The sequence below is a fragment of the Rana temporaria genome, chromosome 9 (assembly GCF_905171775.1).
Source record: "Rana temporaria chromosome 9, aRanTem1.1, whole genome shotgun sequence".
Classification (NCBI taxonomy): domain Eukaryota; kingdom Metazoa; phylum Chordata; class Amphibia; order Anura; family Ranidae; genus Rana; species Rana temporaria.
The window spans coordinates 90,582,092-90,596,987 of NC_053497.1; the positions used below are offsets into that span (position 1 = coordinate 90,582,092).

General features: G+C 42.9%; 1 protein-coding gene across 2 annotated transcripts in view; it reads left to right on the top strand.

Moving 5' to 3' along the window:
* The window catches only part of LOC120913732 (synaptotagmin-like protein 2), a 118,370-nt gene that overhangs the window by 45,841 nt on the left and 57,633 nt on the right, over positions 1-14,896 (top strand). The window contains exons 1-2 of one of the 2 annotated variants that reach the window (XM_040323913.1): positions 10,353-10,651; positions 10,762-11,169. In XM_040323913.1, coding sequence (XP_040179847.1) covers positions 11,048-11,169 — 122 coding nt within the window. In that variant the 5' untranslated portion in view covers positions 10,353-10,651; positions 10,762-11,047. Of the gene's footprint in view, positions 1-10,352; positions 10,652-10,761; positions 11,170-14,896 lie in introns of those variants that run through there. The other variant, XM_040323912.1, reaches the window with a different exon arrangement.

Below are 14,896 nucleotides of genomic sequence, written 5' to 3' on the forward strand. Positions count from 1 at the left end.
GTTCTCTAACATGCGTTCCCTGTAAAAGCAGAACACAACACTATGGAAAGTATAAGTATTGCAGCTCCTAATTGTGCGTTGCGTGCCATATAGTGAAGCACATGAAAAGCATGCTTCTTCACGGTCACTTAACGTGTTCGTTTTGCGGTTACGTGAGGCACTGCATGCATTGGTCTTTATTCTTACAGTAGAGAAGTCATTAATTATAACTTTTGGTGAATTGGGACATTTAAACTTGCTTTTTTTTTTTTTTATTCCAATCTAAATTTAGTAGGAGTCGGAGTCGGTGCATTGTTTGCCGACTCCGACTCCAGGTACCCAAAATTTCCCCCGACTCCGACTCCTCGACTCCGACTCCACAGCCCTGGTTATTCCTAAGAATTACAGGCCTACAATATAAAACGCCAAATTTCCTTGCAAAATAATGGTACCGCTTTCAGTAGTAGTTTCACCTAAAATCTGAAATAATCATACCTCCAGGGAGGTTAAGTAATTTGAGTTTAAAAGGTAAGGTTAAATGTATAGGTAGAGTTAAGGTTTAGTTTTTTTTTTATTGTGACAATTATTGCAGCTTTAGGACTGTCACTTCTTGAGAGCAAAAACCACAGCATTTGTCCTATTATGACTACTCAATAGAAAGGATTTTCTTAGAGCGGGGTGCCACTTTAACCTGGAAATGTTATTCCAGGATGAAAATGTATTCCATCCAAAAGTGGAAATCATCATCTGAGAAAATAACCTTTTTTTAAAACTTTACATGAAACAAATAACTTAGCAGATGGATTTGTGCCTCCTCTGTAACTCAATGTGAAAACAGAATGGAAAGAATCCCTCTTCCTCTCACCGCAGCGGCTAAAAAAAATATTTATTTCTGAGCTGCAGCTGAATTGCTGGGATATACACCATCTGCTCAGTAATCGCTTCAAATGTCACCGCACAAGCAAGAAGTTTTGAGTTATGAAGTTCTCTTCTATTTGAATAATGAGACTTTTCAATATATAGCATTTTATTTCTCTATTTTAAAGCGGAGGTTCACCCTAAAAACATTTTTCTAACATTACATTGTGCTCACTTCCAACATTGACAGTATGCTGATATTTATTTATTTATTTATTGCTGTACATACCGTCGTATAGCCATTTCCCCCCCTGGCTTCCGGGTAGTGGCTCCCACGGGAGTGGGCATTCCTATGCAGAGGCTAAGTGATTGACGTGATGACAAAAACTCCCCCCCCCCGGCGCATAAGGCACGTCACCAGTTTCCGAAAGAAGCCGAACGTCTGTGCGCAGGCGCCGTATAGAGCCGACTCGCAGCTTCTTTCGGAAACTCGTGACGCGCCTTATGCGCCGGGGGAAGTTTTTGTCATCACGTCAATCACTTAGCCTTTGCATAGGTACGCCCACTCCCCGAAAGCCGGGGGGGGGGGGGGAATAGCTATACGACGGTATGTACAGCTAAAAAAATAAAAAAATCAGCATACTGTCAATGTTGGAAGTGAGCACAATGTAATGTTAGAAAAATGTTTTTAGGGTGAACCTCCGCTTTAACATTTAAAATTCAAAGCTAATGCTTCAACCTTCTCTGTAGGGAGTCATGTGACCAAAACTGAACTATTGGCAACAATTGGTAACTCTACTGAAGGAGGGATCAGAGTTCAGACAGAGCCTGTGATTGGCTACCACAGCCTGAATTTTAGTGCACTAAGTGTCACTTCAGGGGGGCACTGGAGGGACCAATGCCAGGCCAACAGGTAAGTAGCTAAAAAAAACACCATAGGACATTTTAGGGCCCATTCATAGCGGGACTCGGTGTGATGCATTGTTACGAGGCATCCCACTCTTTACCCTTCTTTTTTAACGTTGGCAAAACGTCACAAAATTACATTTCATTCAGCTCTAGCAACCACAAGAAGGGACTGTTCACGGCCACATGGTGACTAGGAAGCCTGCGAGGGATAAGTAAGTAAAACTGCTTTGTAATGGTTCTACAAGCATTGAACCCTTGCAGTGATGGGGAGAGGGAGCAGCAAGGGTCATTTTTCTTAGGGCTCAAAGAAGTGGCTCCTACAGGCTTTTAAACTTTTTTCTCTGCCTAAAAACCCTCCTCCGTGCTAGCAAATGTGTCCATACACACTATGGCTTCTTCAGGAGTTCACAGGCATACGCTCTTACAGGAAGAAAAACCCCACCAAACTCACTTTTTGAGAGGAACTTTTGAGCTGAAAAGATGCCTAAGTGCCCAAAAAATTTGCAAAAAAATTTAAAAAAGCTCAAATAAGCTCAATGAAAATACATCTCCACTCCAAGTCGCCTGAAGCTCAAAAAAAATTATGAAAACCTCAACCAAAAAAAAAAAAACATTAATATTTATTTATTTTGTGTTAGTGTGTGGTGTTTTAGTTTATTTTTATTTTTTTAGGGGTTATGGAGATTAATTATTATTAGTATTCATTTAGTGAATTTTTTTATTTATTTTTTTATTTATGTATTTATTTTACATTTAATTATTCATTTAGTAGTAGTAGTATGAATAACAAAAATAAATAACCATAACCCTTAAGCCCATTCACACAGGGACGACTTTGGATCCGACTTCAAGTCGCCCAGAGTCACTCCAAGCCGCGCTGCATGATAAAATCAATGTAAGTGAATGGAGCCGTCTTAATGTACACTACTGAAGATGCTTCTACTTCAAAAAAGGTTCCTGCACTACTTCAATCCGACTTCTAGGCGACTTGTAGGCAACTTGTACCCATTGATTTCAATGGAAGTTGCCTCAGAAGTCTGATCACTGTCTTAACAGAAGCAACAATACAGGAACAGAAGCAACAATACAGGAAGAAAACATACATTTCTCAGGCAAACCCCTCCCTCCCACAGAGCTGATTGTTGTTTGATTGGCCACTGGAAAGCCTCCTGTCCTGGAGGCAACTTCAAGTTGCCTTGTAAATTGCCTCATGTCGCGCAGTGATTCATACACGACTTGTACAAGTCGTGTACAAGTTGCCTCCCAAATACGTGCTGAAAGACGTGGTGCCCCTGTGTGAATGGAGTCTAATCCTAACCTCTTATGAAAAAAAATAATAATAAAATAAAAGCTAATGGAAAAGCTAAAAAAGCTGAAAACCCTTGCAATAAATGATAGATTTCTCTATTGGCTAATGAAAAAAACACCAAAGCTCAAAAATGCTGTATAAAAACACACGTCATGCATAAAAACATTCCAAAATGGTGCAAAAAAAGCCAAAAAACGCTCAGGTGTGAATGCAGCCTTATGCCACATACACACGATCGGACATTCCGACATCAAAACCGTGGATTTTTTTCCGACGGATGTTCGCTCAAACTTGTCTTGCATACACACGGTCACACAAATGTTGTTTGCAGTTGCCAACGTCAAGAACGTGGTGACGTACAACACTACGACGAGCTGAGAAAAATGAAGTTCAATGATTCCAAGCATGCATAGGATTTTTGTGCATTTGAATTGTGTTCATACGGTCGGATTTTCCGACAAGAACTTTTGTTGTCGGAAAATTTGAGAACCAGCTCTCAAACATTTGTTGTCAGAATGTCCGACAGCAAATGTCCGATGGAGCCTACACACGGTCGGATTTTCCAACAACAAGCTTACATCGAAAATTTGTTGTCAGAATGTCTGATCGTGTGAACGCGGCATTGGGGTTCAGCTTTTAAAAGCATCGTACATGATGTGTTGTATATCACTTTCATTTTAGATTGTTGTAGTTTGTGTTTTTTAAATCTAGCATTATTATTTTTTTCTTTCCTGTAATCCTAAGAGCATGTTTGCTTTATATACAGTTATGCTCATAAGTTTACAGAGAATATGAATGATAACACAAAAACATTTCTTTCACTCATGGTTAGTGTTTGGCTGAAGTCATTTATCAATCAACTGTGTTTACTCTTTTTAAATCATAATGGCAACAGAAGCTTCCCAAATGACCCTGATCAAAAGTTTACAAACCCCAGTACTTAACCACTTAAGACCCGGACCATTATGCAGTTAAAGGACCTGGCCAGTTTTTGCGATTCGGCACTGCGCCGCTTTAACTGACAATTGCGCGGTCGTGCGTCGTGGCTCCCAAACAAATTTGGTGTCCTTTTTTCCCACAAATAGAGCTTTCTTTTGTTGGTATTTGATCACTTCTGTGGTTTTTATTTTTTGCACTATAAACAAAAATAGAGCGACACTTTTGAAAAAAAAACAATATTTTTTACTTTTTGCTATACCCCCCCAAAAAAGATATAAATTGTATTTTTTTTCTCAGTTTAGGCCGATACGTATTCTTCTACATATTTTTGGTAAAAAAATCGCAATAAGCGTTTAACGATTGGTTCGCGCAAAATGTATAGCGTTTACAAAATAGGGGATAGTTTTATGGCATTTTTATTAATATATATTTTTTTTACTACTAATGGCGGCGATCAGCGATTTATTTATTTATTTATTTATTTATTTATTTATTTTTTCGTGACTGCGACATTGTGGCGGACACATCGGACAATTTTGACACATTTTTGGGACCATAGCAAAAATGCTATAAAAATGCATTGATTATTGTGAAAATGACAATTGCAGTTTGGGAGTTAACCACTAGGGGGCGCTGTAGGGGTTATGTATGACCTCATATGGGTTTCTAACTGTAGGGCGGCGAGGCTGGACGTGTGATGTCACTGATTGCCTTTCCCTATATCAGAGAACAGACGATCAGTGACACTGCCACTTTATTCTGCTGTACCCAATGACAGTTCGACTTGGCCTTGTGTTTTGGAACATTGTCATGTTGGAATGTCCAAGTACGTCCCATGCGCAGCTTCCTGGCTGATGAATTCAAATGTTCCTCCAGTATTTTTTGATAACATGCATTCATCAATTTTGACCAAATTTCCTGTGCCTTTGTAGCTCACACATCCCCAAAACATCAACGATCCACCTCCGTGCTTCACAGTATTAATGGTGTACCTTTCATCATAGGCCTTGTTGACTCCTCTCCAAATGTAGTGTTTATGGTTGTGGTTTAAAAGCTTGATTTTGGTCTTATCACTCCAAATAAAGGTTTGAGGCTTGTCTCTGTGCTGTTTGGTGTATTATAAGTGGGATACTTTGTGGCATTTGTGTAGTAATGGCTTTCTTCTAGCAACTCGACCATGTAGCCCATCTTTCTTCAAGTGCCTCCTAAATTGTACATCTTAAAACGGCCACATCACATGTTTTTAGAGAGTCCTGAAGTTATTTGTGTGTTTTTCTTTGCATCCCGAACAATTTTCCTGCCAGTTGTGGCTGAAATTTAGTTGGTATACCTGACCGTAGTTTGGTTTCAACAGAACCCCTCATTTTCATCTTCTTGATTAGAGTTTGAACTGATTGGCATTCTCAACTCCTTTCAGTGGCGGCTGGTGCTCAAAATTTTTAGGGGGGCGCAAACAAATGAAAAAAAAAAAAAAGACAATTGCAGCCTCACTGTGCCCATCAAAGGCAGCCTCACTGTGCCCATCAAAGGCAGCCACTGTACCCATCAAAGGCAGCCACTGTGCCCATCAAAGGCAGCCACTGTGCCCATCAAAGGCAGCCACTGTTCCCATCAAAGGCAGCCACTGTTCCCATCAAAGGCAGCCACTGTTCCCATCGAAGGCAGCCACTGTGCCCATCAAAGGCAGCCACTGTGCCCATCAAAGGCAGCCACTGTGCCATGCCATCAATTGTCACCACTGTGCCCACATCAATTGTCGCCACTGTGCCCACATCAATTGTCGGCCACTGTGCCCACATCAATTGTCGACCACTGTGCCCACATCAATTGTCGACCACTGTGCCCACATCAATTGTCGACCACTGTGCCCACATCAATTGTCGACCACTGTGCCCACATCAATTGTCGACCACTGTGCCCACATCAATTGTCGCCACTGTGCCCACATCAATTGTCGGCCACTGTGCCCACATCAATTGTCGGCCACTGTGCCCACATCAATTGTCGGCCACTGTGCCCACATCAATTGTCGACCACTGTGCCCACATCAATTGTCGACCACTGTGCCCACATCAATTGTCGACCACTGTGCCCACATCAATTGTCGACCACTGTGCCCACATCAATTGTCGACCACTGTGCCCACATCAATTGTCGACCACTGTGCCCACATCAATTGTCCCCCACTGTGCCCACATCAATTGTCCCCCACTGTGCCCACATCAATTGTCCCCACTGTGCCCTGTAAAATGCTGCCAGTCAGATTGCCCCCCCCGGCACTTACCTTTCTGGGTTCGCCATCCTCCTTCCACGGTCCCTCGATGTCTTCTGCCGCCCTCGATGACGCTTCAGCCAATCAGGTTACTGATAACCAGAATCAGTGAACCTGATTGGCTGAGACGGCCGTCAGTCTTATCCAAGGGACTTAGACCACTACGTTCCGATGATCAGACATCCGGGAGCTGAAGGGCTGTAATGGGAAAGCCGCTGGCTCTGATAGGCACTTCCGCACAGCCAACCAGCTGTCCTTATTCAGATAATCGGCGCCCAATGTCTGCTTATCTGAATAGGCTGGCCACAATAACATACACTCATGCAATGCATGAGTGTATGTTATTTGCGCGGCGCTGCAAAACGAAAGCCTTAAAAGGGCCTTTTTTTTTTTTTAATGACTACAGGAGGGGGGGTGGTGCCTGGGCGCCCCCTATGGACAGGCCGCCACTGATTCCTTTGCCATCTTTTTATATTCCTTTCCTGTTTTATACAGTGCAACTACCTTTTCCCACAGATCCTTTGACAATTATTTTCCTTCACCTATGACTCAGAATCCAGGAGAAAAAAACGACAAGGCCGAAACCTGACCCTTGATAGTGCTCAAGGCCAGCTTCATTTCTACTGCTAGCTGTAGGAAAGGGGGAACTCTACCTATGTCATACTTGCGAGGGTGCCAAACCTTCTTTTCACACCAGGACACATAGGTCTTATATACCCTATAGTAAATAGCCCTAGAGGCCGGCTTCCTTGCATTAATCGGGGTAGATACCACTGAGTCTGAAAACCACTGATCTGTGATCTGTGAATGGGGCCTTAAATCGTGGCAAAATAGCGGTCGTGAGATCGCTGCAAAATCGCACGACTTTGAAGTTGCGGTAGTCTGAAAGGGGCCTTACTGAGGAGGGTGACAAAAGGGTCAGTTACCCTGGTACACACAAATGGTTTTCCCGACAGAATTCCTCTCAAGCCTGCCTTGCATACAAACGGTCACACAGTCCGGTAAACTTTTGACTGCCAAGAACACGGTGACGTAAAAGACTATGACGAGCTGACAAATTAAGTTCTATGCTTCCAAGCATGCGTTGAATTTTTCCCGTCTGAAAAGCATACAGACGAACGGTTTTACCGCTAGGATTTTTTCCTGACTGGAAATAAGAGATCCTGCTCTCTCCTTTTTTTTTTTTTTTGGTAGTTTTCCCGTCTGAAAAACTGTGATGGAGCATACACACGGTCGGAATTCCCAGCCAAAAGCTCTCATCGCAGTTTTTCCGACGGGAAAAACGGTTGAACTATCACAAAGCGTTGGCTATTTGAAAACCTGCATCATTAGTTGTGGCACCATCATAGTTAAGTATGGTTTTGCACTTCTAGTTTCTAATATTTATTTTTAACCAGATTGCAAGTGCTATGTCAATAACCTCCACCTAGGAAGCAAATAGGAGGAAGTTGTCAAATACTGAAAAAAACACACAGCAAGAGAATAAAGAGATTTCTAGTTAACAGGACACTCTGTATCTTTCAGATCATTATTTTGGAATTCTAGTTTGAACTTACAGGGGTGGGCACAGCAGAAGCAATATTTCCAACCAGTACCAAGTGAAAACATATTTGACAGATTCTGGAATCCCATATCACAGGAGAAGTAGAATTGGAGGCACAAGTCCCATTTCTCCCATTTTCAGACTGTAAAATGTTTCAACTATCCAGAGATCCAAGGTAGACCCACAACAGAGATAACCTCGTGGTTGATATTGCTTTGACAAATATACAAATTGGAAAAAGATACAGAGATTTAATGCTATTGGGAGGCAATTTGCTAAAGCTTTTTTGGGGTTTGTTTTTGATATAGTGGTGAGAGGTGAGCACTGCTGACAAGTTTTTTTTTCTGTTGCTGTCTTGTGTCCCTGCTTGGGGAAACGCACTCCCTATTTGTCCAGGTGGCCATTGTCACAGGTAATGAAAGAGGAAAGAGTCGCCAAAACGTAAAAAAAAGGAAATTCCTCCAGTGGGGGGAGGGGTTGTTTGCACTGAATAAATAAACAACCAAAGAAGTCCAGTTTTAAAAATTGGGCATGCCTGTGAAACATCGAAAAATGACAATATTGTACTGTAAATTGTTCATAGATAATGCTTTAAAAGCTTTTAGAGCTCATCAATTTAGAGTTAAAGTGATTCGTAAAGGTAAAAAAAATTGAAAAAAAATAACAAACATGTCTATACTTACCTGCTCTGTGCAATGGAATTGCACAGAGCACCCACAAACCACCTCTTTTCGGGTCCCCTGCTGCGCTCCTGGCCCCTTCCCTCAGTCTAGTGCCCCCATGGGAAGCCGATTCTGATGAGGGCACTCGTGCGTGCTTGCACCCAAGTCCCGCTGCTGTGTCCATTGACACAGACAGTGGTTCTTGGCCCACCCCCCACCCCCCACTCCCTCATCACTGGCTTTAATTTGACTGCACTGGGAGTCAATGGCTCTTGGTGCCACAGCAAAGCCAGCGAGACCCTGAAGAGAGAGGGGAGGGAAGATCTGCAGACATGCACAGGGCTGGATCGAATGAGAGCTCAGGTAAGTAAAAAAGATGGTTTGGGAGTATGCTGACACCTAAAAATGTTTTACCTTAATGTAAGGAAAGCATTAAGGTAAAAAATGTTTCGGCTTTACAACCACTTTAAGAGTGAATAATGGCCCTGGAATTTTCTCCTGCGCATGCATGCTGATACCTAACGTGATACAATTGGGTTTTCTGTACACAGGCACCCTCAGCGTGAGCATTTATATTCATATGTTAGTGGGGTGGGTGCTCTACATTTTTTTGGGGGGCCTTTTTTTATTGATTATACTTAAATTTTTTGAAGGGTAACTCCACTTTTGTGGGAAAAAAAATGGTTGACTGCAACTCCCAGAATGCAACAGCGGTCGGCGGTCGGCCATTTTCAATATAAGTTATGGCGGCCTGGGGGGAAATTGCCTTCCTGCCTGGCACCCTAAGCCTTGGGCGGCCTGTTGTGCTGCCTTATTAGACTACAATGAACATTTATATGTATAACTTTTGTACGCTGCACAATTATTTTTTTCACAAAGAAATATTATTATTTTTATTATTCTTTCTGGGAGCTGCTGCTGCTTTTTTGCTGTCTGTGCCATTGTTAAGGAGATACACCCTCTCTATTTGTCTTGTCTACCATTTTACCTGTTTATCATAAAAAGTGAAAGCAAAAGAAAATACCAAATTTTGGGTTGTCCCCAGACAAATAATAGAAGGGAAATCTTCCAATAGTGACACTAGTTCTCGTGACATGGAGTCGCCAAAGAGCTACTTTAATTTGCAGGGATTTCCTTCCACTTCCTGTTTGGCTATGGGAAAGGAAGTGAAGGGAAATATCCACAATTGGACACAGATGGTGAAAAAAAAACGGGACTGGGATTACGCCAATACCCGTTTTAGTGCCAAATATTTGCATTTGCACGAGTGCTTGTACCTATTTTGGGGTACTATTTGAGCCCATAAAAAATGAATGGGCTCAAATCACACAGCAAAGAATCTCATCTCATGTGATTTGAACAGGAATACAGCATCCTGGACATCTGACAGCTCCTTTGACAGATTTAATCTCCCCGTGGCTTGTCTGAATTCCTGGTTCGGCTCCACAGCACTTTCTCCAGCGGTTATAACTCTCTCTTGCTCTTTCCCAAATGAAAAAAAAAATGTTTTGCCTATTGTCCAATGCTAAACCAGCCGTCACGATCAGATTGTTGGCTCGCTTCCATCCATTTTCCTAAAATCTTTTGGTCTAGCTTTAAGCAAAATTGTCAGAGTAACGTTTGTTAATCTGAAATTCTCAAGATCTTTAGTAAAATACTGTTTGTCATGATGGTATGTCCACAAAGGATATAATGCATACTATGCCCGCAGGCTCAGAAAAGCTAAAGGATTAGTGAAAATATCAGTGCAGCTAAAGTTGAAGTGGTAGAGCAGGTAGGTAGTCACTCCCACTAGAGCTCAGTTACTGCATATCGAAGTCCCAGGACCTGAAAGACGTATGCATTGTTAATAATATCCCTACCTGCCATTATATACTTTTCTTAGATCTCCTGTTCTGTAATTTTCTACACGAAAGCATGGGTAACCTTGGAGTTTGATAGATGACCTCTGACTTGCTCAACTAACAAGTCCTATGATTAGTGTTTGCACAGTTATTTTTCTTCTAAACCATGTCCTGGTCTTTCACTGTTTGTTTTTCCTGTGTGCTTCATTTTGAATGGGCTGATATCACCGCATGCAGTTACGGTACCTCAGGAGTTCTTGCCAGCACCAATACAAGAAGCAGGATACTGTCGCTCTCTTCGGAACTTCTAGCAGCGAACAAATATCCACCCCCAATGTACACATTCACTTGCCATATGTCATGTTGATCTGAATTTGTTAAAAAAAAAATCTCTTTTCTCGGTGTGGGAAGCAGTATGTTTACAACATTACGTCTACTCTTCACAGGTAAAAAGACTATCGTCTGCTGGGAACCCTGAGGGTTGTTGCTGGAGGACAATGGGGACCACTGTAGTGCATTCATGTTACTTGGAAACACAGTAAATGTACTGGAGAAAGTGGATGGAAATTATCTTTCATTACTTTTGGATCACAGCTAAATTGAGAAGATGAAGCAGCCAAATTTCCACAAGTTCAGCGCATACTGAGTTTATTCTACTTGGGAGCTATCCTAGCAAATACTCTATGAATTTTGCCAGCAAGAGCCGAAGAAGTTGATTCTGCTGTGCATAGGATGAAGAACAGCTCAGGCAGCATGCTGGACCTCAGCTTCCTAACCGAAGAGGAGTATGAGAAGCTGATGAAGGTCCTGCAGAGGGATGCAGACTTGCAGAAGAAAGACACTGACCGCATCAGGTAAGTCATGATAATTAAAAGCTACATTGGAGTTTATTAACTAATGGGGTGCAAGCCATTGCAAAAAGATTTCTCTTGACTACTCAGATAATCTAACACCTGTTTGATTTCCACTCTAAATCGCTCTTTGCACTTCAGCATTGCTATTTACTGTGCTTACCTGAATACCGTTTGCAAATACTCTTTGCGGTATATTTGATTACACTTAAATACCTTTTATTATTGACCACTCATTTTTTCATATTTCTCTTTGAAGTACCGTATTTATCAGCGTATAACACGCACAGGCGTATAACACGTACCCTAACTTTAAGGCCCCGTACAGACGACCGAACATGTCTGCTGAAAATGGTCCGCGGACCAGTTTCAGCAGACATGTTCGGTCGTCTGTACAGCCGAGCGGACAGGATTCCAGCATACATTTGCCCGCCGGCGGAAGTTTTCAGCGGAGTGTCCGGTCGTGTGTAGAAGGCCTAAGAGGGAAGTTTTCAGGGTAAAAAGGTGAGTGTTATACGCCAATAAATACAGTATATGTAAAGCCCAAAAAAATATTCTTATATAGAGTTGTGGAAGGTAGGTTAAAAGTTATGTCAGGTTTTTTGCCTATTGTTTCTCATTAGGGAGGTTTCCCTTTACTTCCTGTCCTGTAGACTCAACAGTCGGTGAAGGGATATCTGTTCATTGTGAGGGAAATCTCATCTAAGGCCCCATTCACACACTTGTGACCTCTTCTTGTGCTATTCATTCTGAATAGCACTCCAATGTACCTTCCCGATGGAGGTGTGCCACACTGCAGTGCACCACAAGGTAAAGCACTGTGTGCAATGCAATTAGGGATGTGTTCGCAGAGCCCGCCAGGAAGTCTGCACAGCGCTGCGCTAATCACAGGCAGGGAGACATATTCCCGATGCTCGGCTGCAGAGATCGGGAAATTACTCCCTGCCTGTGGTTAGCGCAGCGCCGTGCAGACTTCCTGGCGGGCTATGCACGTGGACTGTGCGAACACGCCGGAGCTCAACCCTAATTGCAATACAGTGTGTTGTCAAAAAATGGTTCAGGTCCAATTTCTGAACTACAGAGCTACATGAAAGTCTATATACATTTTTGAATTGACTGCTCAAACACAGTAAATGTTGATCTGCAAAAAAAGCACGCTTTTGGTACACTGCACATCAATGATAATGTATGAGCCTAGCCTAAGACCATTTTAAGTAACAAATGTTCCCATTGGAGGGTTTCCCCTCTATTTCTGTTCTGGTGGCAACTCAAATTTTTGGATAGATCTTCCTGGTGATCAGGACGAAGGGGAGAGTGTGAATTTGAGATGCAGATATCAGCAAAAACTTAATGGGGGTTTTAACTCCTCGCTGCTCTATACAAAAAAAAGGTTTTGCCCATCGTTTTACACTGATCAACCATAACAACATGACCACTGACAGGTAAAGTAAATAACATTGATTAGCTTGTTACAATGGCACCTGAATGCAGGTGTTGAAAGCAAAAAAAATGGACAAGTATAAGGATTTGAGAATCTTTGACAAGTGCCAAACTGTAGACAACTGGGTCAGAGCAACTCCAAAACTGCAGCACTTGTTGGATGTACCCAGTCTGGACGTATGAAAAGAGGTCCAAGGAAGGGAAACTGTTGACTAGGTGATGGGCGGTGGTTTAAAAAACTATTAGATAAACACCTGAACGACCACAACATACAGGGATATACAATGTAATACGGACATAAAATAACACGCGTAGGTTGGGCTTGTGTCTTTTTCCAACCTCACCTACTATGTAACTATGCATGTAAATATGTAGTATCATTGATGCAAATGGGGGAGAGAAGGCCCATGTAGTCTGATCCAATAGAAGAGCTACTGTAGCTAACATTGCTGAAAATAAATCAATGCTGGTTCTAATAGAAAGGTACTAGGACACACAGGCTGCCCGCTCTGATCCGTGTCCATAGCCAAAAGTGGGAAATGGGCATCAGAACCAGAAGAAGATGGCTTGGTCTGGTGAATTCAAGAATGGTTTGAGGAACACAACAATGAGTTTGAGGTGTTGACTTGGTCTCCAGATTCTCCAATCGAGTATCTGTGGCATATGCTGAAAAAACAAGTCCGGTCCGTGGCCCTACCTTGCAACTTACAGGGCCTAAGTGGTCTGCTGCTGATGTCTAGATGACAGACACCACAGCATACCTTCAGAAGTCTAGTGGAGTCCATGGCTAAACAAGTGGGTGGTCATAATGTTATGACTAATTGGTATACGACGTACTTTAACAATACAATATAAAATTCTCTATGTACCCTATTAGGCCAAAAATGTAACATATTGAAGATTACTTTTCTTGGGGGTGGTGGCTTCATTCTTTTCAAACTTTTTGCCTTCACCCGGCTTCTACTAGTATCGCACTACCTGTCCTAGGGAGGTAGCACTCACTCACTGTACAGCCCAGGAACACATTCCCCTCTCCTCATCTCTATAACATGGGGAGGTTTTGTTTAGTTCCACTTTCACAATACAGCGCCACTAACACAGCGCTAAAGTGCTGGTCATTTTTGCCGTGCTTTAGCGGCAGTTTGTATGGCCCCCATGTGCCACATCGAGCTTTGCGGTGTCGGGCAGTGAGCACATCGCCCACTAGAAGACATGGGGCCCTGTGCTCACTGCCTGGCATCGCGGAGCTCGATTGGCATTTGCCGTTGAACACCAGACATGGCAGGTCCGCCAACTGGCACAGATGAGAGCAGGTTCACCCTGAGCACATGTGACAGATGTGAAAGAGTCTTGCAAAGCCATGGAGAACGTTGTGCTTCCTGTAACATCATTCAGCATGACCGGTTTGGTGATGGGTCAGTGATGGTCTGGGAAGGCATAGCCATGGAGGAACGTACAGAACGTTACAGGCACCCTGACTGCCATTGGGTATTGAGATTAAATCCTTGGACCCATTGTCAGACCCTAAGCTGGTGCAGTGGGTCCTGGGTTCCTCCTGGTGTATGACAATGCCCGGCCTCATGTGGCGAGAGTATGCAGCCATTTCCCGGAGGATGAAGGAATTGATACCATTGGACGGCCCCCACGCTCTCCTGACCTAAATCCAATAGAACACCTCTGGGACATTGTTTTGGTCCATCCGACGCCGCCAGGTTGCACCTCAGCCTATTCAGGAACTCTGTGATGCCCTGGTCCAGATCTGGGAGGAAATACCCCAGACGTTATCAGGCATGCATATAAACATGTGGGGGCCATACAAACTAGTACCATTTTGAGTTGCTGCAATGAAATTTCAGCAAAAGAGACTAGCCTGCTGCATCATTTTTTCACTTTCATTTTCCGGGGGTCTTTGAATTCAGCCCTCTGTAGGTTGGTAACTTTCATTCCCATCAAACAATGTGGCATCTTTTCGTTCATAGCACATTACCAGTCCATATCAGTTTAGATATCTAGCATGATACTTTTCTCCATTGAGAACTGATGTGTTTTCAAAGTGTGTTTTTTAATTGTTTTGAGCAGCGTATAATTCTATTTACAAAAACTAGTTTAAGTTTAAAGGAGAAGTCCAACCTAAGCTTGTTTGGCCGGGCTTCTCCTATGGGTCACAGGCGTGCAGTTTGTTTTGCACTCCTGTGACCCGTTTTCAGCAGAGAGTGGGCTGTAGTCCGCTCTCTGCTGACGTCACAGAAATCAGTCCAGGCACCGCGTCATCCCGACCATGGTGTCTGGA